The following is a 23,556-nucleotide window of genomic DNA, read 5'->3' on the forward strand; positions in this document are numbered from 1 at the left end:
AACCAAACCGCGGGCTGTTATGGCAGCCTATAACCATCAACGTCAACAAAACCAAATCGTTGGATGTAAACACGGTGACTCCTTCCAGTTTCACAGTAGCCGGGCAACCAGTGGAGAATTTTGAAAGCTTCCAATATCTTGGTAGCCAAATGGCGTCAGACGGCGGTACCAAGATCGACATAGGCGCACGGATCAAGAAAGCAAGGGCTGCCTTTGCGAGTTTAAGAAATATCTGGAAAAACAGGCAGATAAGTGAACGCACCAAAATATGAATTTTCAACTCTAACGTGAAATCTGTTCTGCTATACGCTAGCGAAACATGGTGTGTATCAGTGGGGAACACTCAACGGCTGCAGGTGTTCATTAACAGATGCCTGCGGTATATAATTCGGGCCTGGTGGCCTCACAATTGGATCTCAAACAACGACCTCCATCGTCGTTGTCACCAGAGGCCGATAGCAACAGAATTCGGGATCGGAAGTGGGGCTGGGTCGGCCACACTCTACGTAGGGGCGGAAATGAAATCTGTAAACAAGCATTAGACTGGAACCCAGCGGGACATCGCAGCAGAGGCAGACCCAGAGGCTCATGGCGGCGAAGCCTCAATAAATAAATAAAAGAAGTCGACCGAAATCTAACCTATTATTTATTTAATCAGACTAAGGCCGAAGTGGCCTGTGCGGTATATAAGAGTCTTCTCCATTCGGCTCGGTCCATGGCTACACGTCGCCAACCACGCAGTCTACGGAGGGTCCGCAAGTCATCTTCCACCTGATCGATCCACCTTGCCCGCTGCGCACCTCGCCTTCTTGTGCCCGTCGGATCGTTGTCGAGAACCATTTTCACCGGGTTACTGTCCGACATTCTGGCTACGTGCCCGGCCCATCGCAGTCGTCCGATTTTCGCGGTGTGAACGATGGATGGTTCTCCCAACAGCTGATGCAATTCGTGGTTCATTCGCCTCCTCCACGTACCGTCCGCCATCTGCACCCCACCATAGATGGTACGCAGCACTTTCCTTTCGAAAACTCCAAGTGCGCGTTGGTCCTCCACGAGCATCGTCCAGGTCTCGTGTCCGTAGAGGACTACCGGTCTAATTAGCGTTTTGTAGATTGTCAGTTTGGTACGGCGGCGAACTCTATTCGATCGGAGCGTCTTGCGGAGTCCAAAGTACGTACGATTTCCAGCCACTATGCGTCTCCGAATTTCTCTGCTGGTGTCATTTTCGGCAGTCACCAGTGAGCCCAAGTACACAAATTCTTCTACCACCTCGATTTCGTCACCACCGATGCAAACTCGCGGTGGGTGGCTCACATTGTCTTCTCTTGAACCTCTTCCTATCATGTACTTCGTCTTCGACGTGTTGATGACTAGTCCGATCCGCTTAGCTTCCCTCTTCAGCACTATAGGATTTCGGGCGGTCATTAATCGAAAATGTCATGTCTTCCGAATTATTTTAAAATATTTTCTCTCCATTGTCAATACTCTAATTAAGAGAAATTCTGAATTTGAAGTCTCTAGGTGCACTAGTTCCAAAGATATAAGGTGTCAAAGTCAGAAATGGGTAAAAAAGTTAACAAATTTCCTGAAAAAATATTTTACTTTCAACTATTTATTGAAATATTTTCTTAATGTTTTTTCTTTAATGTTAATACATCATTACAAAGGTAATTGTATAAGCTTTAAAATGGTATGCAAAAACTAATGGTTACATTGTGAAAAAAAAATGAAAAAAATGCGGAAACAATATTTTTTCCAAAAACGACGCTATTTTCAACTTTGATAGTGAAGAACTTTTTCCTCAGAAATCCCCGGGTTCTTTTATGATGCACATCAAGGACGAAGCTTCGACTAAAATTTCCCGAAATAATTTCTTGCCAGTATTTGCAATTAACAGAGTTAAATCACTTTGATTTTTTTCATTTATTTTTTACTGTGTTTTGCCTCTCTCGTACTCCAAGGTTAATGCTCATTCCAAAAACGAATGTTTGATAGAAGGCCCGGAGACCCATAGTGTTATATACCGATCAGCTCAGCTCGACGAACTGAGGTGATGTCTGTATGTGTGTATGTATGTATGTGCGCAAATCGCCATTTAGACGCTTATTTGTGTACGATTTTCTCGCAACAAGTTTCATTCGACGGGAAATCTAGTCCCATCGTTTCCTATTGAAAATGGGCCAGACTGAACTATGGGCTCAAAGGGTATGGTCAAAATACATGTATTGGTAATAACTTCGACTTTATTTATAACAATTTTTTAACTTTTCAAAGGAGTGAATGAATAAAACCCCAATACAATGCAGCACAACGGTAACGGTAACGGAATTTATATATTTCCTGTCAAATTTTACTGGTTCCGTCGCCATTCCGCTGAATTGCGTTTGGGGCTTGAGTGGTTTGAGTCATTTCCTAAACCTATTTTTCTGAGCTATTCATTAGCTACTGATGGAGAACTAAATATGAGGTTTCATAGTATGTAAATATTTATAAATCTCATGGAATCAATAATTCCGACATGTTTATTGCAAAAGTAAAGACGAACAATATCTTAGTTAGTACGGAGAGTATGAAATTCTTGCTAGTGTTCATGAATGTCTGGCTAAAGGTAGGGAAATATTTATTCACTCATCTACACTTTGAGGTTCACTGGCTGAACAACCAGCGGAAAGTCAATATAAAAAAGAAGAAATTTAGAACTCATAATGCAAGAAAATGATCAAGAGAGGCAAATGTTGACATTTTTCTTCGTGCCTTACATGAATCAGATCTATTCTAAGCTCGATTTGGATAACGAGGAGACATTGGAAAAAAATTCACTTAGTTATTCTTATGCCATGCGTAATTTTGTAATATTTGAAGATTTTTAAAAGTTCTTTATCCTCTGATACTTTAGATGAATTCATGTCATCTTCCATCGTTGATGGAATTGAAGAAAATATCATTAAAGATTTAAACCTTCACACAGAAAAAGAATGATGCTATATATAACTTGTAGAAATCATGAAAACAAATCAAAAATAATTTAAATAGTGTTGTTATTCAAATTGAAAGAAATTTGCTTTTCGGAACAATGGAGCATTGTGGAATGAATGAATGTTCACATTTTTGAGAATATATTATTCTCATTTATTTTTGAATAACTTGTACAAATGTCATGGGATTGCGATTTCTAATTTGCTAATACCCTTTTTCAAAAGTTATTTCCAATTCTGATTCTTTAAGAAAATTGTTTAACTATTTTTAGTGGAATGTTTTCACTGTCATAAGACGAGTTTAGTAAAATTCCATTTTATTCCACCAACTCGTATTAGTTCTACATATACGTATTTCGACCTGTTAGGACGTCTTCAGTGTCTCGTACTTTACTCGTTCTTGACTTCTGATTCTTTGATTAACATTTAATGCTTTAGGATCCTTCAGAACCTAGTACTTTGTCAAACAGATTGTTCTAAATACAAATTGTGAGGCATGAGAGTAAGAACAAAAATATCACTGAATGTCATGAAATTAATGTCTTTTAACATTAATTCGGTTCTCTCGCCGCCAACTTCAGATTTAGAGCAATGAAAAGTTATTAGATTTATTGGTAGGGGAGGCGTTTTGTTACTTTCTTCCCACAAAAAATGATTACCTTCCGCAAAAAATATACAAAATATATAGACGACAGTCCACAAATGAGGATGGAGAAGGGGGAGGGTTCATGATGTCCATAAATTGCTGTACTTAGTTTTTGTACAACCCCCTTCCTTCTCCTCAAGAAAACATATAAAATTAAACTTCCTAAATTGGATTGCTTTGTCACGTTAATCGAATTTATGAAAAAAAATATTACGTAATTCATAGACGATCCCTAAAGGGGGGGGGGTGTTAGAAATTATATATTCATGCTATTTCGACCATACACAGCTAAAGCAAAGTGGAAAATCACTTGAAAAGTCCAATTTTATTTTTGACCGCTCGCTTGTATGGGGATCCCCCATAGTGTTCAGTCTGATGTAGGCTTCCTCCATCTTCTCAAAGTTACGTGCCATAATATCTATGTCGTCGGCGAAACCAAATAGCTGGACGGACTTATTGAAAATTGTACCACTCGTGTTAATCCCTGCTCTTCGTATTACCCCTTCCAAAGCGATGTTGAATAGCAAACACGAAAGACCATCACCTTGCCGTAACCCTCTGCGGGTTTCGAAGGGACTCGAGAATGCCCCTGAAACTCGAACTACGCACATCACCCGATCCATCGTCGAAATCTAACCTGGCAACAGGTTAAAGCGATAGCCGGGCAACGCTCAGGATGGAGATCTTTCAAGTCGGCCCTTTGCACCACCGGAGGTGTACAGGATCCATAAGTAAGTAAGTATCATTGAAAAGATTAACAATATAAAGTTGACCCGACCCGAGACGAACTTTGGTTGGTCAGAAAATTTATTTTGATAATTGGCATCAGTAGCAGTCAACTAAAATTTTCACTTTTGCTATTAGGGGTTGGAATTGAGCATTCTTTTTCTTATTCTACAATGAATACACTAGCCCAGGGAGTCGAGAAAGTTTCCCACCCGAAAACATCCTAGACCGGACCAAAAATCAAACTCGCCATCTCCATATTGACGTTTCTAGGCATTTGCTAGCTGGAATTGGGCATTATCGAAGGTTAGTCCACGTTAGTCGATTTTTTTCAGAACCATATTTTATACAAGAGAATATTTATAAAAAACTAATTTTCTTCAAAGTGCAAAACGAACGCGACAGTGCAAAAGACAATCGAAACGATGCCGTCAGTAGCAAAATCACGAGTACGTAGAACAAGCACAACAAAAAGAAATTTCTTTCAAGCACGATACCTACCTCTATGGTAGACAATGGTGATGGCAGCTCCGTGTTCAATAGCACTATCCGATAAGCTAAGCCACCACAAATAGTCAAAACGATTAATATGTGCCGAGCAGTTCTACCTCAAACAACCAAACCTTAGACGAAGAGCTAGACTGGTGAAAGTAAAAATAATGTTCTGCCATTTTTTATCTTTTGAGAAGTCATATATTAAACTCCTAAACGTAAGCAGATTGCTGCAATGTTCTCATAGGAGACTAGGGTCACCACCACTTTTCCCTCCCAACGGTCACCTCCGCTTAGCATTTCTCTTCAGCTTCAGCCCGCTGCTGTTGCTCGTTCCGGCCAGTTTGTTGATTTCCTCACGCGTTTCCCTCTGAATGCTGGACACCTGATTTCGCACAGTTTTGTTCTTGAAGTTCACAGTTTCGCTCGCAGTCTCATCAAAGATATCCTTCACATTTACCAACCGTTTGGTGAAGAACATTTGCGGCGTGATGCGTTCCTTCTTCTTGTTCCCGAACAGACTGACCAAACCCCATTCGCCGGTGGCTTCATTGGCGGTACTCTTCTCGTGCGTATCCAGCAACCAAAGCGCATTGCGCACCTGGATGCGGAACAGTTCCGTTTCTTCGAGATTGACGTTTTTGCTCACGTTCAGAATCGTCTCGAGTGGATTCACGATATACATTGGGCTGTGGTCAGGTTTCAAAATTGATGATCCAATGTTTAGACTGATCGCCCGCTGGTTGAAATCAAATGTCGAATAAAACTCGAAGAACTGGAGTAGTAGATCCTCTAGTGTGGATGTGTTGGTACATTTGAAATTAAACTTTTTGAGGTCTCTGAGAAAGGAACAATTTATTTGATTCTCAGTGATCCTTATGTCGGTTTGTGTCGCATTTTGAATTAGCTTGTTGATGGGTGGAAGAATGGGTTCTTTGAGCTGTTGTAAAAAGAACATTACTAGCATGGTGAGCGAAAAATTGGTAATCCAATAGCCGGGGGCATTGTTGGTTAGACCAACTGATTGTGCCCATTTACGAACACAAAAAGTCAAGGGTTGTACTCGTTGATCGATTTGTCCGAAAAGGTACAGCAGTTCCGACATGTAGACGGCGGTCATGTTGTTCATGGTAAGATCTATTTCTAAATCTAAATGCTCGTGGTGATACTTTATTATCGGGACACGGGCCTTCAATATCCTACGAACACTGTTCACCCCTGGGAGGAACAGCTGGAGAACGTCTCCTATTGATTCCAATTGCCGTTGAACCTGAGTCCTTTCGTTCGGATTTGTTGCCTTTGTATGGAAAACCAATCTTGAATCCGGATCTTGTTTGGCTCCTGCTTCGGAATCGAGATCCAGAATCACATCTAAATCACAGCCCATTTTGCCGTAACCATTAACGGAGGATCCGAAAGGATATGCCACCGCCTGAGGAAACATACCCTGTAGGGAAGACTCCATTTGTCGTACGGCCAGGAATCGTAATCGCTTACCTATATCATTCAGGCAGGTAGCTCCATGAAGAATATTTATCTGATCTTCAATGCTTTCCGCAGATAACAGAAGCTCTTTCAATTCAACTTCACCGACAATCCTCGATCCCTCTATACTGCTTAATTTTGGCTTCTTATCTTCTTTGCCTTTCACTTCCTTCGGCGCAAGTTTCGGTCTAGATCCAGCCCTGAACCATAGGAAAATCGATCGGGCTCTAACTCCGGGTTTCTCTTCGTTGAAAACCGCAGATCGAATAGCGGCATCCGCAGCTTCTGCTTCGCTAAATTCTACCACAATATAGTGGTAATCGCTATCATCGTCGCTGCCGGCTGCCACCCGATAGTGATGGGAACTGGTTACTGTGCCAAACTGCGAACAATATTTGGCTAACTCTGGAAACGATCGTTCCGAACCAACCTGCACTAAAATGCTACGACGGGCTTCTGCTCGTCTGTTGGCTAACATAGACTCGAACGTGTGTGCATTTCCTGTTGATAACACAACAATTAAACAGTGTACACATTAGATGAATTTAGAACATACCACTAGTGATGGATCTAACTGTGAGAGAACCATATTTCACTGTCGCTAGAACCGATGTTGGATATCGAGGTAGGACGGTTCGCTGTAGCAATGTATTTACAACGGAAGAAAGATGCGGAACTCGCAAGCTTGATCGGCAAACATGGTACATGATTACGGATTACATTGAAGTAGAATGCCCGGAATAATGAGACAAATCACACCAGATCTTGGAATAACACTTTGAATTTAACTGCATGCATGTGCGACGAAGGAACGAACAACCCGGCCGATGATTACATGAATGCAAACTCTGTCAAGAAGAAAATGACAAAACGGACAAAACAAAAGATGATGTTTGTTATGACGTTTCTTTTTATTTTGAATGAAGGAGCAGGGAAGCCAGATGATATTTTCAAATATCTTCATAGTGATATATTTATAGGGTAAATGATATATTTTGGACATGTACATATTTTGGACAAGCCTGAGCTTCTTCGATCAATTTTAGATAATGTGTAGGAAAATTTTTATCGGAAGTATGATCATTGCATACTTTTACCTCAACTCTAGCGGCTCCCGATGAGAATTCACAAATCAACTATTATTTATCTTTAAAATTATCTAAAATGTAAAGCTATCTACCAAAGTACCTGCTGGATGCCAGTATGCAGGAGAACATGCATTATAGGACTCTTCGTAACATGCACCTGACACACGTTTAAATTGGTTCAAACGGCAATCTTGAGGTCCTGCGGCCAAAGTTTGATTGTAATTGAGATACTAACATATTCCAATCGCTTAACATGAACTTGAGACGGATTAAAAAGGAGTGACCAAAATGAAGTTATGTTTTTATGCATCAGACATTTATTGGTCACCCCATGTACAGTACATGGATGAACCATTAATTGCCAACTTTCAGGCTGTTTTTAATGATATCGATAAGATTGCGAAACAATGTTAATTACTGGTTTAATCTATGTCAGTTAAGCAAATAAATGCATTTAAATGAATGTGGATACGTGTAGGTAAGTCATACCATTGAGATCTGTAGGTGGCCATTTTTAAATTAGGAGAAAATGACTCTGTCCAAAATATATGCATTTTCCATGTCGAAATTATATATTTGATGTCCAAAAAGAAAATATTTCAGTTCGCAGTATATAATAGTTTACACCTATTAAACGTAATTTACTCAAAAATTGGGCAATGGAGACACAAGACTAATCATAGGTTATGAACTTGGATGAAACTAGTGGTTTTCAATTGTTTTATACTATTCAATCTCGATATATTTTCTAATGAATGTCCTGCGCTTGTCCAAGATACATCATTTACCCTACCTTACACTCTAATGATTTGATTACATGCATTGGAAATGCTATTGAAATCAAAAATCGACAGCTGTTTACAATTTTGTGAAAATAAAAAAACACGAGAATATTCATTATACGAATATTTGGGGGGAGAACGTAGAACTACATGAAATTCCAATGAAGTGTTGACTATCCCTTTAGACTCTAGGCGCGTCCACTATATTTTTTTATGTTTAAAACATAGTGTCGCTACGCGAACAAAATTAGTCTGTGTTGTATCCGCATTAGCGGAATTTCACTTTAGAAAGTAAATGTAGCTATACTGTGAACTCATGAATATATTATAATTCATTCCGATCGGAAGTTCCAATACGGATGTATATGTGCTTGGCGATCTCTATAAAGGAAAAAATATACGTTAATAGCTCACTCGATTTCAGACAGAGCTCAGAAACAGTTGTGTGTTATCCTATAAAAATCCTACAAGTATCACTACCTTATTAATCACGGTGAGGGTTTCTGATAAATTAGTGGACGGTATTTAGGGTTGATTCTTCGAACAAGAAAGTGGCGACGAGACAAATACGTTAATCATAGCGCGTGCTTTAGATACTTGGGTTTAGACAAAGTGGTGATTAACACGTGTGCAGATTTTTCAACGAAGTTTCAACCGTTTCAACCGAAAAGCACAATACAGGCTACAGTGTGGTTATCATCGCAGTGCCAATTATCACCACATTAACTGGGTGCCTACCCAGTTTAGTACCTAAACACTCTGTCAGCGAGCCATACAATAGGTGCGGCACAAATTGGACGAGACAACTTCGACGACGACGGCATATTCGGGGTGCGAAATTGCAGAACGGATTCGTTACAGTTGGCAAAGGTCAAGCGCCAGCTAGGTGCAGTTTGAACAGCAGTATCGGTGAGTCTCACGTTTGCTTCTATTGAACCTTTCACCCCCATTGTTCCAACAAAAAAATGGCCCAAATGGCAATGGCTACTACAATGGCTACTTCATTTGCCGAATGGGTAGAGAGATTGGAATTCTTTTTCGAAGCAAACGATATCCAGGATAATCTGCGTAGACCGCATTTTATCACTTTGGGGGGACCCGTAGTGTATAAAGAAGTGAAACTTTTGTATCCGAACACTAATATCAATGAAGTGCCATATGCAGACATGATTGCCAGACTCAAATCCAGACTTGACAAAACTGAATCAGATTTAATACAAAGATTTAAATTTAATAACCGAGTGCAGCAACCGGATGAATCGGTAGAGGATTTTGTTTTATCGGTTAAGCTGCAAGCGGAGTTTTGTTCCTTCGGAAACTTTAAAGAGCTGGCAATCAGGGACCGAATAGTGGCTGGCATAAGGGAAGCTGCCTTACAGCAGCGACTATTAAACGAGGAAAACTTGACTCTGCCAGCGGCAGAAAAAATCATTACAACATGGGAAATGGCTGGGGCAAATGCCAGAACTTTGGGTGTTTCGGGTACTATAGGGCAATCCTTCAATAAACTATTAAACACTTATGCTGTTGCAAACCAGATTAATGGTCAGATTGCCTCTGTCAGAGGACCCGTAAAACATAGGCTGGGGGTTAGGCCACATAATAATGGATTTTCTAACGAAAAAAGGGGGGCAAATGATAGAAATTTAGGCGAAGGCTTCAGGTCAGCAGATTGGAAAAGAAGGCGTCCTGATTATTCTGGTTACACTTGTGATTTCTGTGGTGCCAAGGGGCATATCAAGCGAAAATGTTTTAGATACATAAACCTCAGACGCAATGCAGTCAACCTGGTGCAATCTCCACAACCAGGACCCAGCACCGACACAAATTTGATGAATCTAGGAAGCGACGATGAAGACGACAACAACGAGTCAGGTGAATTTTCGTGCATGTTAGTGACGTCAATAAACAGAATAAGTGAGCCATGCTTGATTGATTTAGCCATCGAAGGGCATTTAGTTACAATGGAAGTAGATTGTGGGTCTGCAGTATCGGTAATAAACAGAGAACAGTATTTGAATCAGTTTGACAAACCTTTGCAAAAGTGCACGAAACAATTAATTGTAGTAAATGGTGCTAAACTGAAAATCGAGGGTGAAGTTTTAGTAAGTGCTAATTACCAAGGAAGGGAAGCTAACCTCAAGCTATTAGTATTGCGTTGCGACAACAATTTTATTCCTCTGCTTGGTCGCACTTGGTTGGATTTTTTTTTCCCAACTTGGAGGGAATATTTTTCAAAATTATCTGTGATAAATAAAGTGACGGAGCATGATAATGCTAAACTAATTTGTGATATTAAGCATAAGTATGGTAATGTTTTTAAAAAAGATTTTTCTTCACCCATTATTGGCTATGAAGCGGATTTAGTTTTAAAACAGGATTCACCAATTTTCAGAAGGGCTTATGATGTACCCTATAGATTGCGAGACAAGGTTTCATCTTATTTAGTAAAATTAGAAGAACAAAAAGTAATTACCCCGGTGAAAACAAGTGAATGGGCTTCCCCGGTGGTGGTAGTGATGAAGAAAAATAATGATATTAGACTGGTGATCGACTGCAAGGTGTCGATCAACAAGCAAATTATACCAAATACGTACCCACTGCCTACAGCGCAGGATGTGTTCGCGGGCTTGGCCGGTAGGAAAATCTTTTGTGCCCTGGATTTGGAGGGAGCATATACTCAACTGGAATTGTCTAAAAAGTCTAAGAAGTTCATGGTTATTAATACAATCAAAGGACTGTATGTGTACCATAGATTACCCCAAGGGGCCTCATCTAGCGCATCCATTTTCCAACAAGTTATGGAACAAGTTCTGAAGGATATTGAGTATGTCTATGTCTACTTGGATGACGTATTGATTGCCGGTAAAGACTTGGAGGAATGTCATAAAAACTCGATTTGGTATTGAAGCGCCTGGAGGAAGCAAACATTAAAGTAAACTGGGAAAAATGTAAATTTTTTGTGAAAGAGTTAAATTTTTTGGGTCATGTTATCGGTGAAGGTGGTTTAAGGCCATGTTTAGACAAAATTGAAACAATACAAAAGGCAAAAATACCAGAGAATGTTACAGAACTAAAATCTTTCTTAGGCTTGGTGAACTATTATAATAAATTTATTCCGCATTTATCATCGAATTTATATTATTTAAATAACCTTTTAAGAAAGGGTGTTAAATTCATCTGGGATAAAAACTGTAACGATGCATTTGAAAATAGTAAAAAGGCGCTTTTGAAGGCTGACTTGTTGGAATTTTATGATCCTAATAAAGATATAGTGGTGGTATCGGATGCTTCAGGGTATGGATTAGGAGGGGTGATTGCGCATATGATTGATGGGGCTGAAAAGCCAATTTCGTTTACCTCATTTTCTCTAAACGATGCCCAGAAAGCCTACCCTATACTACATCTGGAAGCTTTGTCATTGGTATGTACGGTGAAGAAATTTCACAAATACCTATATGGTAAAAAATTCTTAGTGTATACAGATCACAAACCATTGGTGGGTATCTTTGGGAAAGCGGGCAAAAACTCGATTTTTGTTACAAGAATTCAGCGGTTTGTCCTGGAGCTATCTATTTACGACTTTGATATCCAATACAGACCATCGGCCAAAATGGGTAATGCCGATTTTTGTTCCCGGTTTCCATTAAAATATGAAGTACCAAAAGAATATGATATGGGTTGCGTAAGTAGCATAAATTTTAGCGATGAATTTCCATTAAACTTCACGGCCATAGCGCGTAAAACATTGAGTGACGAATTTCTTCAATCGATCATCGGCTTTTTGGCGAATGGTTGGCCTAAACGAATAGATAAGCGGTTTATAGATGTTTGTTCAAATCAACATGAGCTAGAAGTAACACAAGGGTGTTTATTATACAAAGAAAGAGTAGTAATCCCGCAAAATATGCATATACAAATTTTAACTCTATTGCACGGCAACCATTCAGGGATAGTCAAGATGAAACAGCAGGCAAGGCGATACGTATACTGGTTTGGGATAAATTCGGATATTGAACGGTTTGTAGCTGGTTGTGATATATGTAGCTCCTTGGCAATATTACCGAAACCAAAGGTAGAATCCAAATGGATTCCTACTACGAGACCGTTCAGCCGTATCCATATAGACTTTTTCTATTTCAACCATCAAACTTTTCTTCTGATCGTGGACAGTTATTCAAAATGGCTCGAGGTAGAATGGATGAAAAAAGGAACAGAATGCAATCAGGTGCTATTAAAATTGGTGGAAATGTTCTCCAGGTTTGGTCTGCCCGATGTTTTGGTGTCAGATGGAGGTCCTTCATTTAATTCGCATCATTTTAAACATTTCTTAGAAAAACAAGGGATTATTGTTTTGAAAAGTCCACCATATCATCCGTCTAGCAATGGCCAAGCGGAAAGATTGGTGAAAACAGTAAAAGAAGTGCTTAAGAAGTTTTTATTAGACCCTGAGATGATGGAGTTAAGGTTGGAGGACCAAATAAGTTTATTTTTATTCAATTACCGCAATACTGCATCACAAGAGGGGAAGTTCCCATCGGAAAAAATATTTTCGTACACCCCGAAAACCCTAATCGATCTAATTAACCCCAAAAAAAGCTATAAAGAGTTTCTTGGAGCACCTCCTGAGATTGATGAAGATAAGTCAAGGTATAATGTGACTAAATACAGGTCAACTGACGCCTTAGACGAACTCACTGAGGGAGATGAGGTGTGGTATAAAAACCACTACCCTAACATACCTAAACGATGGATAAAGGCGACGTTTTTAAAAAAATATTCGTTGAATACTTTTCAGATTACCATTGGAAACGTCCTGGTCATGGCTCATCGCAACCAGCTAAGAGTCAGTAAAGCTCATCATATTCGCTTCGGCCCAAGATCTCCATTTCGATGAAGGAAGTTGGAAAGTCACCCAGGGGTGAATCGCGCCTGGACAATAATGGACTTCCGGTGGTACTTGTTCGGGTTGATAGAGGACAGGCCGAATTACACTCGAGCGATGGGGGCAGGCTAATCCCTGATATTCCCATTCGAATCAATCAGGATGGTAACGAGTCGCGATCCGGGGATGGAGGCAGGGAACTCCCTGAGAAGGCCGTTCGAATGAGAAGGAAGCGTAAGCGAGATACACGGATAAAGGAGCCTGTACATGACGATCTACGTAGGTCGAAGCGAGTTAAAATGATGAATAGAAACAGTGATTATGTGTATGATAAATGGTAGCGATGAATTATGTAATCTACAATATCTGAGTTAGACTATATGTAGATATCAAACGAATTGTATCATATCAGTAATTCTGAATTCTGAATTTTTAAATATGAGCTTGTTGAAAACATTAGTAAAATTAACAAAGTTCATTTCGAACTCAATTATAGAAGGAAGAGCTGTTGTATCCGCATTAGCGGAATTTCACTTTAGAAAGTAAATGTAGCTATACTGTGAACTCATGAATATATTATAATTCATTCCGATCGGAAGTTCCAATACGGATGTATATGTGCTTGGCGATCTCTATAAAGGAAAAAATATACGTTAATAGCTCACTCGATTTCAGCCAGAGCTCAGAAACAGTTGTGTGTTATCCTATAAAAATCCTACAAGTATCACTACCTTATTAATCACGGTGAGGGTTTCTGATAAATTAGTGGACGGTATTTAGGGTTGATTCTTCGAACAAGAAAGTCTGTTATAAAAGCAATCGCGCTGTTGCACCCAGCACTGCAACACGTTGGTCCAAGCCATACCGATGTTGATGTCATATTAAGAAAATCTAAGTGATAAGTAGAGCGGAAAAAAGGCATAACTAATTTACACAAGGACAGCAGGAACGAATATCGCACACAGATTAGGCAATAAACACGCCCACGCGTAGGCGCATGTGGCAATAAACACTTTTCCTTTCTCTTTCGTCCTACCAGAATGCAGTCCTTTAGTAGGAACGATACAAATGTTTCCCAATCCTAGAAACTAATGTTATGCAATCGTAGAAGATAAGCCGCGTCTTAAATTGTAAGCCCTTCCCGATCTGGCCGCAAGAGGAAGCGAAATAGAAACGATCAAGGATAATAACCAGATCTGGATGGGCGTTAGATAATAAGCTCAATACTATTATACAAGTGGTAGATCACCACACATTCAAGAGTTACATTAGGCGCAACGTGGAAGATCACCACACATTTAGAAATAGTTATAACGAGTGAAATAGAAAATATGTTTGTAGATTAACCACTAATGCCCAAAAGAAAGCAAAAATGTGACCCAAATATTTCCTAAATTAAACCGTCTAAGACGAATTAAGTACTGTCCATTTAATTCCACTAGTTAATTTTCGTTATCTTTGCAGATACGTATTTCGACCACAACTGTGTGGTCGTCTTCAGTGTCTTGTACTTGACTCGACTTTTTTTTTTCATTTCCTAAATTGTAAATCACTAGCATATCATGTAGAAGTAAGATCCTTACCCCCGTGAATGTCTCAATAAAGTTAAGTTCGATGTTTTACTCCTGATTCTTTAATTATAAATCGAAACTCCGGTCTTCAACTTCCCTGCTTGACTCGAAAACGTCTCTCTGTAAAGGAGAAACAAGTAGTATCAAAAAGGACTTTTTGGTTTGGTTCCTTGGATCGAAACAAGTTGCTCTGTAACAGGAGTAACAAGTAGTTCCTTGGAACAGTAACCTCGCGGTGTGCATTTGCGAAGGACATCTCCCTAACCGGAGAAAGAAGTAGCTCCTGCACCCAGAAAATCCGTGACAGTCCAGCGAGGTCGTCACAACCCGATTCCTTGAATCGAAAAGGTCTCTCCCTAACAGGAGAAACAAGTAGTTTCGAGGAATCACAAAGCCGGCGTGCATCTGCGAAAAACGTCTCCTCACTCGGAGAAATAAGTAGCTCTTGCACCCGAAACTCCAGTGTCGACTGCGTCGACTTCGTCACACATAGTAACCTGAGACTTTATGAAAAGTTCTCTGTAGGTATATGAATGTTTTGAAATGACGCATTGATTTATTTGTTATCAATTCTAATCCTGGAATGGTAGTCCGAAGCACCTTCTTTTCCCGCAAAAATATCCACAAGGCCACATGGAGATCACCTAACCAAGAAACGGAAAACGAAATCGACCACGTTCTAATCGACGGTAAATTCTTCTCTGACATCACGAACGTCCGCACTTACCGCAGTGCAAATATTGAATCTGACCACTACCTCGTTGCAGTATGCCTGTGCTCAAAACTCTCGACGGTGTACAAAACGCGTCGAAGTCGGACGCCGCGGCTTAACATTGGGCGGCTACAAGACGGTAGACTAGCCCAAGAATACGCGCTCGAATACTGGCGAATACTGGCACTCCCAATGAAAGAGCAGCTAAGCGCAGCGTCTCTTGAAGAAGGCTGGAGAGATATTCGATCCTCCATTGGTAGCACCGCAACCGCTGCACTTGGCACGGTGCCTCCGGATCAGAGAAACGACTGGTATGACGGCGAATGTGAGCAGTTAGTGGAAGAGAAGAATGCAGCATGGGCGAGATTGATGCAACACCGCACGAGGGCGAACGAGGCACGATATAAACAGGTGCGGAACAGACAAAAGTCTATTTTCCGGAGGAAAAAGCGCCAGCAGGAAGATCAAGACCGTGAAGAGACGAAGCAACTGTACCGCGCTAATAACACACGAAAGTTCTATGAGAAGTTGAACCGTTCACGTAAGGGCCACGTGCCACAGCCTGATATGTGCAAGGACATAAACGGGAACCATCTTACGAACGAGCGTGAGGTGATCCAAAGGTGGCGGCAGCACTACGAAGAGCACCTGAATGGCAATGTGGTAGAAGAAGATGGCGATATGGTGATGGACATGGGAGAATGCGCGCAGGACATAATCATACCGGCTCCGGATCTCCAGGAAATCCAGGAGTAGATTTGTCGGCAGAAGAACAACAAAGCCCCTGGGGTTGACCAACTACCAGGAGAGCTATTTCAACACGGTGGTGAGGCACTGGCTAGAGCGCTGCACTGGATCATTACCAAGATTTGGGAGGAGTAAGCTTTGCCGTAGGAGTGGATGGAAGGTGTCGTGTGTCTCATCTACAAAAAAGGCGATAAGCTGGATTGTAGTAACTACCGCGTAATCACATTGCTGAACGCCGCCTACAAGGTACTCTCCCAAATGTTATGCCGTCGACTAGCACCAATTGCAAGGGAGTTCGTGGGGCAGTACCAGGCGGGTTTTATGGGCGAACGCTCCACCACGGACCAGGTGTTCGCCATTCGCCAAGTACTGCAGAAATGCCGCGAATACAACGTGCCCACACATCATCTATTCATCGACTTCAAAGCCGCATATGATACAATCGATCGGGACCAGCTATGGCAGCTAATGCACAAACACGGATTTCCGGATAAACTGATATGGTTGATCAAAGCAACGATGGATCGGGTGATGTGCGTAAGTTCGAGTTTCAGGGGTATTCTCGAGTCCCTTCGAAAGAGGGTTACGGCAAGGTGATGGTCTTTCGTGTCTGCTATTCAACATCGCTTTGGAAGGGGTAATACGGTGAGCAGGTGCGCAGCGGGCAAGGTGGATTGATCAGGGGGAAGATGACTTGCGGACCCTCCGTAGACTGCGTTGTTGGCGACGTGTAGCCATGGACCCAGCCGAATGGAGAAGACTCTTATATACGGCACAGGCCACTTCAGCCTTAGTCTAAATAAATAAAATAATAATCTAATCCTCATCATTAAATTAAATTTAATTTCTTTTTAGGTTTATTCTAAATATATATACATGAGCTTCTACTTCGCCAATTGGATATTCACGGACTATATCTAAGCTGCACCATTTGAAGGAATATTATTAGAAATTTGAAACGTTGTGTGTGTGACCCCGGTAGTTATTGTATAGTCCGAGAAGGGAATTGGCGTAAGTCTTAAGCTGCTGGTCTGACCTTCGGCAGCTTCCGGGATTGGTGCTCTTTTATTGATTCAGAATTCATTATTTAATTTGAATACAGGCAGTAATTTACCGCTGTTGAAAACATGAAAATTTTTGACACGTTGGATCACTCAGACTTTGAAATTTAAATTTCAACGAATAACGTCGTGTGTCTATTCTCCGTTACGGTGGGATATACATCCAGTTTTCCGCGAGCGGTAATGGCCGCCAGCTTACCCTCGAGTTAGTCTCTGTTTTGACGTTTCTGGAGGTCCACTGCGCCAGCCATTCGAGCATTTTGATCAATGTGGTATATAAGAAGGCTTGAATTCACTGAATCAGCACCTTCTTATATGCAACATTGGTCAGAATGCTCGGAGCGGTGGGTGCAGTTGACCCCCCCAAACGTCAAATCAGAGACTGACCCGCAGGCAAGCTGGCGGCCATTAAAGCTCGGTACAACACGGAAGCTGACAATATGACGTCCCTAAAGGCTACCTTACACCTCGGGAAAATTTTCCGCCGGATTTTGGTCCCCGTGCATTTTAAATGGGGCCGGGATTTTGATTTTCCGTGCCCAAATCCCGAAAACATCGCATATGTAAAAATGCATGGGGAAAAAATCCGCGAACCAAATTCCCGAGGTGTGAGGCTACCTTAAAGCCTACCTTAAGGTAGCCTCACACCTCGGGAATTTGGTCCGCGGATTTTTTCCCCATGCAATTCTGCATGTGCGATGTTTTCGGGAGTTGGACACGGAAAATCAAAATCCTGGCCCCCTTTAAAATGCACAGGGACAAAAATCCGGCGGAAAATTTTCCCGAGGTGTAAGGTTGCCTTTACACCTCGGGAATTTGGCTCGCGGATTTTTTCCCCATGCATTTTTGCATATGCGATGTTTTCGGGATTTGGGCACGGAAAATCAAAATCCCGGCCCCATTTAAAATGCACGGGGACCAAAATCCGGCGGAAAATTTTCCCGAGGTGTAGGGCCGATGTCCACGTAGCGGTTTTGAACTTGCGTGTACGCAGCGTCCACACAATTGCGGTAGGAAGTACCCAACATCAAATAGAATCATGCACATGCACTTGCGTTAACGCGGCGTCGACGCGCGTCTCATCTGCGGCGAGACCTACCGCAAAGTCACCGCAATTCCCCACAGGAACGCAGTGTGCACGCGAGTATTTTTTGACATTTCTCTATTCTTTTTCCTTCCAACAAGATTTCTAATGGGAAAATCTGCAAAAAGAATCTGTCAGAGCGAAATCAAAACAAACAAAAATACTTCTCAAATCAGTTCATTTTGGTTTCCAAAATTAGTTTGCAAATAACAAAAACTTTCAATTCTAACTTCTTTAAATAATAGTACTAGTACGTTCGGAGCGGCAAGTGTTTCTTTCGTTCCTATGTTAATACCAGTCGTGATCAAAACACCTTTGAAAAGAACTGACAAGCAACCATCCCAGGCTGGCGGATAGAGTTAAAGTCAACGGAAATATGTGCCCGATAGTGTAGTGACGTTGCTTGTACCAGCTTTATCAGAATAAATTGACAGTTTGTGACATAATGTGACAGTTTTGGACTGAATGGCGGAGCAAAATTCAACCAACAAAGTGCATTCCGCGGGACCCTGTATGCACCAAGGCAGGCGATACCAGTTCCGTAATGGGAAAAATTATTAAATGTAAGTTTGTTAGTGAAGCTCCTATATCTTAGCTTTTCTAATTTTCTATTGCTGATAGGTGCACATGTTTAAGGAATGTGAACGGAAGGATGTCGTCAAATAATGTGGATTGCAATTGCAAAAAATAAACGAGACCAGATGATGAGATGGTGGCGAGCCACAGTAAGACTCCGGGATCAGTGCGACTCTTCTAGTGTTGTGGGCAACGCGATCGGTCCGTGTTGCAGTGGAGTAAAAATTTATATTGAGTACCTAATTTGTAGGAGCGGCTGGAGTATCTGACCAAAATGTTTAATGACTTTTTATTCCGGAACAAAATGATTCGTCCCTATTTAGCCGATAAATGGAACTAATGAAAAATCGTACCTCAAACGCAAAAGATGATCGATTCAAGACAAAAACAATTAAATGCCTGGATCCACTATAATTCAAGATTAATCTCGCCGAATGATGTATTAAATTTAAGTTGGAAATAAAGAATTAAGAACATTATGAAATCGTAACAATCTTTATTAATTATGAATGTAGAAAATATATTGGGATTAAGTAAAGCAATGCAAAATTTCTACCTCTCTGTATTGAAAACGTGTTTTTGAACAATCGAATTGTGTGGTCCGATTTCAATTTCACAGGTCTACAATTAATTTCGAAAGTTTAAACTTAAACTCTCTAGTCTGCCATCATATAGGTATGTTAAAGCGCATGACATGTTTTCAATAGCACTACCCATTGATTCTTGTTCGGGGGCGATGAGCTTCATACAAATCAAAATCAAACTTTTATATTTGTAATACTTTAAATATTGCACGTTTGATGTCTTTATGTGGATTGATAACTCGATTCATATTGGAAGAGAAAGGAAAATGACAGATTGACAACAGCTGGCAGTCGGATGACATTTGGCGTGACAGATAGGTTTGACGGTAGAAGTTTTGCGGCAAATTACCGCTTGTCGTGTGCATTCCCAGCCTGATTCAACGCCGAGTAACGCTGCGTCAACGCAGCTTGAAAAACCGCTACGTGGACATCGGCCCGTAAGGTAGCCTTAACCCCGAATCCCAAAGTGTCAGAAGACCCGTGCCGAGGAGATGACTGAATGACTGACCTGGGGGGTGAAACAATTAACCAGGCAGTTAACGGAGCCTATAATGCTGGGTAGACACCTTTTCGTGGTGTATTAACGGAGTCAGATCTTCCACACAATTCTCTAGAATAGTAAGAATTCTTGTTAATACTTATGAATGAGGGTCGGAAGGGTCTTCTTCTTCTTATTGGCATTGAATCCCCACACTGGGACAGAGCCGCCTCGCAGCTTAATGTTCATTAAGCACTTCCACAGTTATTGACTGCGAAGTTTCTAAGCCAGGTTACCATTTTTGCATTCGTATATCATGAGGCTAGCACGATGATACTTTTATGCCCAGGAAAGTCGAGACAATTTCCAATCCGAAAATTGCCTTGACCGACACCGGGAATCGAACCCAGCCATCCTCAGCATGGTCTGGCTTTGTAGCCGCGCGTCTTACCGCACGGCTATGAAGGGCCACAAGGGTAGGAAGGGTATGAAATGATAATAATTTGCTTTTAGATGACCCATCTTTTGCACCTTTCGGATGGAGTAAATTATAAAAACGTAACTCAATGTTAGGCTGGTTTCGAGACCAAAGACATGAATCTCCAAACTCCAGAGCAATGATTAATTAGGAAAGAAGCGGGTACGAATTTGGTGGATCTGCTGAACCTGACTGATTAAAGCTCTGTGTAATGGTGAGATTCCGAAATGCCAAACGCAATGAAATCAGATCTCTGTACAAAAACAAATTTGGAACTCATAAGAAGAAACAAAAATATGTTTGAATTTCAGTACCGATGTATGGTCAAAATCAGTATTTGCCCACAGTGTTGTCTTACACACAGTGCAAAAAAATCTGCTCTTTGATTTTACTCCATCTAAACGTTTTTAAAGTCTTAACTAAGTAAGAGCAACTAATAGAGGGATATTTGAATTTTCTAAATGTCATGTCAAACTGTAAAAAAACTGCTCTGCAGTGCCACAAGAGCGCGCGCACTGTAAATACACTGGAGTGTATTTTCAGCGCGCGCGCTCCAGTGGCTCTGGCGTGCATTTGTTTGACAGTTTGACATGACATCTAGAATATTCAAATATCTCTCTATTAAATTGGGAAAGTTTTTGATCACTGCATATTGACATGGTGACTACTCTTACCAAGACAGGCTGTCTTGGTAAGAGTAGTCACCATGCTACTACCCAAGCCGTTCCTGGGTGGACGTTAGGCAGAATAACAGCGATTTCAACAATGCTTTTCTCACAACTGGCCCTCTACTAAAATTTCAATTTCTGTTCGCTTCATACTCGTCGCTCGCTTGTGACACCTATCCTTACTGTTCTTCATTGTTGCGCTCCCTCTTACTTTGAGCTTTAGATGTTGTACTCACCGATAAATGCCAATAAAATCAATAATGATCTCTCTATTAGTTGCACTTCTTAGTTTAGACTATAAAATCGTTTAGATGGAATAAAATTCAAGAGCAAATTTTTTTTGCACTGAGTGTAGGACAACACTGTTTGCCCACTTATTGTTGAAACCGAAACTGATTGAAGAGCGCGCCTTTGTGAGTTGGCACAGCCCATTTCTCAAAGGGTATAGCGATAACTCAATCTAAAGAGGCCTTACATCAGGATTGAGAAATATCTGAATAAAAAACGACTACTTCATTTCTTCTCTATAGAATTTTGGCAATAACTTCCAAGCACATTGTCCGATCCGGTCAATTTTCAATAGGGAACAATGGGGCAGAATATTGCGTCGAATGCAACCTGTTGCGAAGAAATCTCGCTTAACTTTTCAAAAGGACCTAAGTAACATTTTTTTCATGAATTAATTTGAGTACTGCAATTGAAATCTTTCATGTTTTTCTGTTGATTGCGCTATTCAAATTAATTCATGAAAAAAATGTTACTTAGGTCCTTTTGAAAAGTTAAGCGAGAAATCGGTCAAGGGTAAGTACACACACATTTTCTATGGAAATTAATTGAAACTTTGAAACTTTTCGTAAAAGAGGGTTACATAGTGGATAGGCGTATTCCGTATTAGCCTTCTCTTCAGTCCTCTGAACTCGCCAGACGTTGTCCGGCATACCGTGGGGCATCGAAATCCGTACACTTAAGCACCTTAGTATATGAAAAAGTCATTAGAAAATAGGAATTGAATGTAAATAAAGCGTTTGTCATTGACACAAGCGCATGAAGGCTTCTACCTTTGAAGTATTTCACATTTACTCATGAAAAACTAAGACAAACATGATAAAATAATGAATTAAATCAACTACTCCTGACTCAAAATCCGTCCACCGTGGACGGATTTCGAATCGAAGGATCAAAATCCGTACAGCTATTTCTTAACTAAATATTTAAAATGAAACAGTCTGATTGATTAAACTACCACTGTAAATAGTTCGATATGCACCTTGAGAAGCGATCCCTTCGATTTGTATTCCGCTTATCTTATGTAATTATTTGCAATTAGCAATTAAAACACAGTTACTTTTGGTGCAATTATGCTCTACCCGAAAACAAAATGGCGGCACAAACTCCGCGTTTGGTGGGTGGAGATTTGTTTTTGATTTTTGTGGTTTTAATTTCGAAGCCTTCTTTCCAATTCTATGCTCTAAAAGCTTACTGTCAAGTATCTGAACAGGATAAGATTAATTATTCCTACATTAATTACCTTTAACCTTTTTTAATTTATTGATATCTCATGAGGTGGACGGATTTCGGTGCTGTACGGATTTCGGTCCCGCACGGTAGTAGGCGTTAATGCGCTTTAGTTTTTCACAATTAACTCAACATAACTCTTTTTTTACATGAGGAAATATCATATAAATCCGTTGGAAACGATAACGAACACAACTGCTGAAGTAATTAAGAAACTCCATCCAGCCGTTTTCGAGTTATTTGAATACGAACACAGTCCATTTCCACGATAATTCTCGCTTAACTTTTCAAAAGGACCTAAGTAACATTTTTTTCATGAATTAATTTGAGTACTGCAATTGAAATCTTTCATGTTTTTCTGTTGATTGCGCTATTCAAATTAATTCATGAAAAAAATGTTACTTAGGTCCTTTTGAAAAGTTAAGCGAGAATTTTAAAGGATTTACCAGGCCTATGCTAAGAGCTCATGTTTAGCGTAGCCAACACCAACGCCGAGCAACGTACGTCAAATCTAAAAAAGCTTAACATCATAAAACATCCAAATTCAGCTTTTTTCAATATGCAACTTTAATCGGGAATATTCATTAAATATGACTAATGAGTTTAATTGATTCAAAACTTATCTACATGATCAATTTTGATTTTACTTACATGGAGAACAACAATTTGTCTTTTATTTCACCTTGAAAAGCTTGAGCAGAATTTAAAAATAAATCCTGCTCTTTTATTGTTGTGGATATTTTCAATTATCAAGCTACAATCATTGGTGTTGTTGACGATTGTTGACATCTCATGCAACTGACAGCGGTCTATCTGCACACTGTGCCCGGGACATGGTGGCTATTTTTAGGCTAATGGAGTTAGATAGGGATGTCTATAGCCTGGGATTTACAATTTCAATTCTCTTGAATTTTCGCGAGAAATTCCTCATAATTTTCATGGAAAATCCTCCTTGTTTACACGAATTAATTTTTCAAAGAGAATTTTCACTGGATTTTTTTTA

General features: G+C 40.4%; 1 protein-coding gene and 1 long non-coding RNA gene across 2 annotated transcripts; one reads left to right on the forward strand and one right to left on the reverse strand.

Annotated features, from left to right (window-relative positions):
- Positions 1-4,899: 4,899 nt before the first annotated feature.
- Positions 4,900-7,182, reverse strand: LOC134225298 (poly(A) RNA polymerase, mitochondrial). The gene is made up of 2 exons (XM_062705254.1): positions 6,881-7,182; positions 4,900-6,825 (listed from the first exon to the last, which is right to left on the reverse strand). Exons 1-2 carry the CDS (start codon positions 7,029-7,031, stop codon positions 5,123-5,125), a joined length of 1,854 nt encoding a protein of 617 aa, XP_062561238.1. The 5' UTR covers positions 7,032-7,182; the 3' UTR covers positions 4,900-5,122.
- An 11,042-nt stretch (positions 7,183-18,224) lies between these two features.
- LOC134220734 (uncharacterized) lies at positions 18,225-19,314 on the forward strand. The gene is made up of 2 exons (XR_009982032.1): positions 18,225-18,817; positions 18,891-19,314. It is a non-coding gene; the product is annotated as an uncharacterized LOC134220734 (long non-coding RNA).
- The last annotated feature ends 4,242 nt before the right edge of the window (positions 19,315-23,556 follow it).

The sequence above is a fragment of the Armigeres subalbatus genome, chromosome 3, assembly GCF_024139115.2.
Source record: "Armigeres subalbatus isolate Guangzhou_Male chromosome 3, GZ_Asu_2, whole genome shotgun sequence".
NCBI classification, from domain to species: domain Eukaryota; kingdom Metazoa; phylum Arthropoda; class Insecta; order Diptera; family Culicidae; genus Armigeres; species Armigeres subalbatus.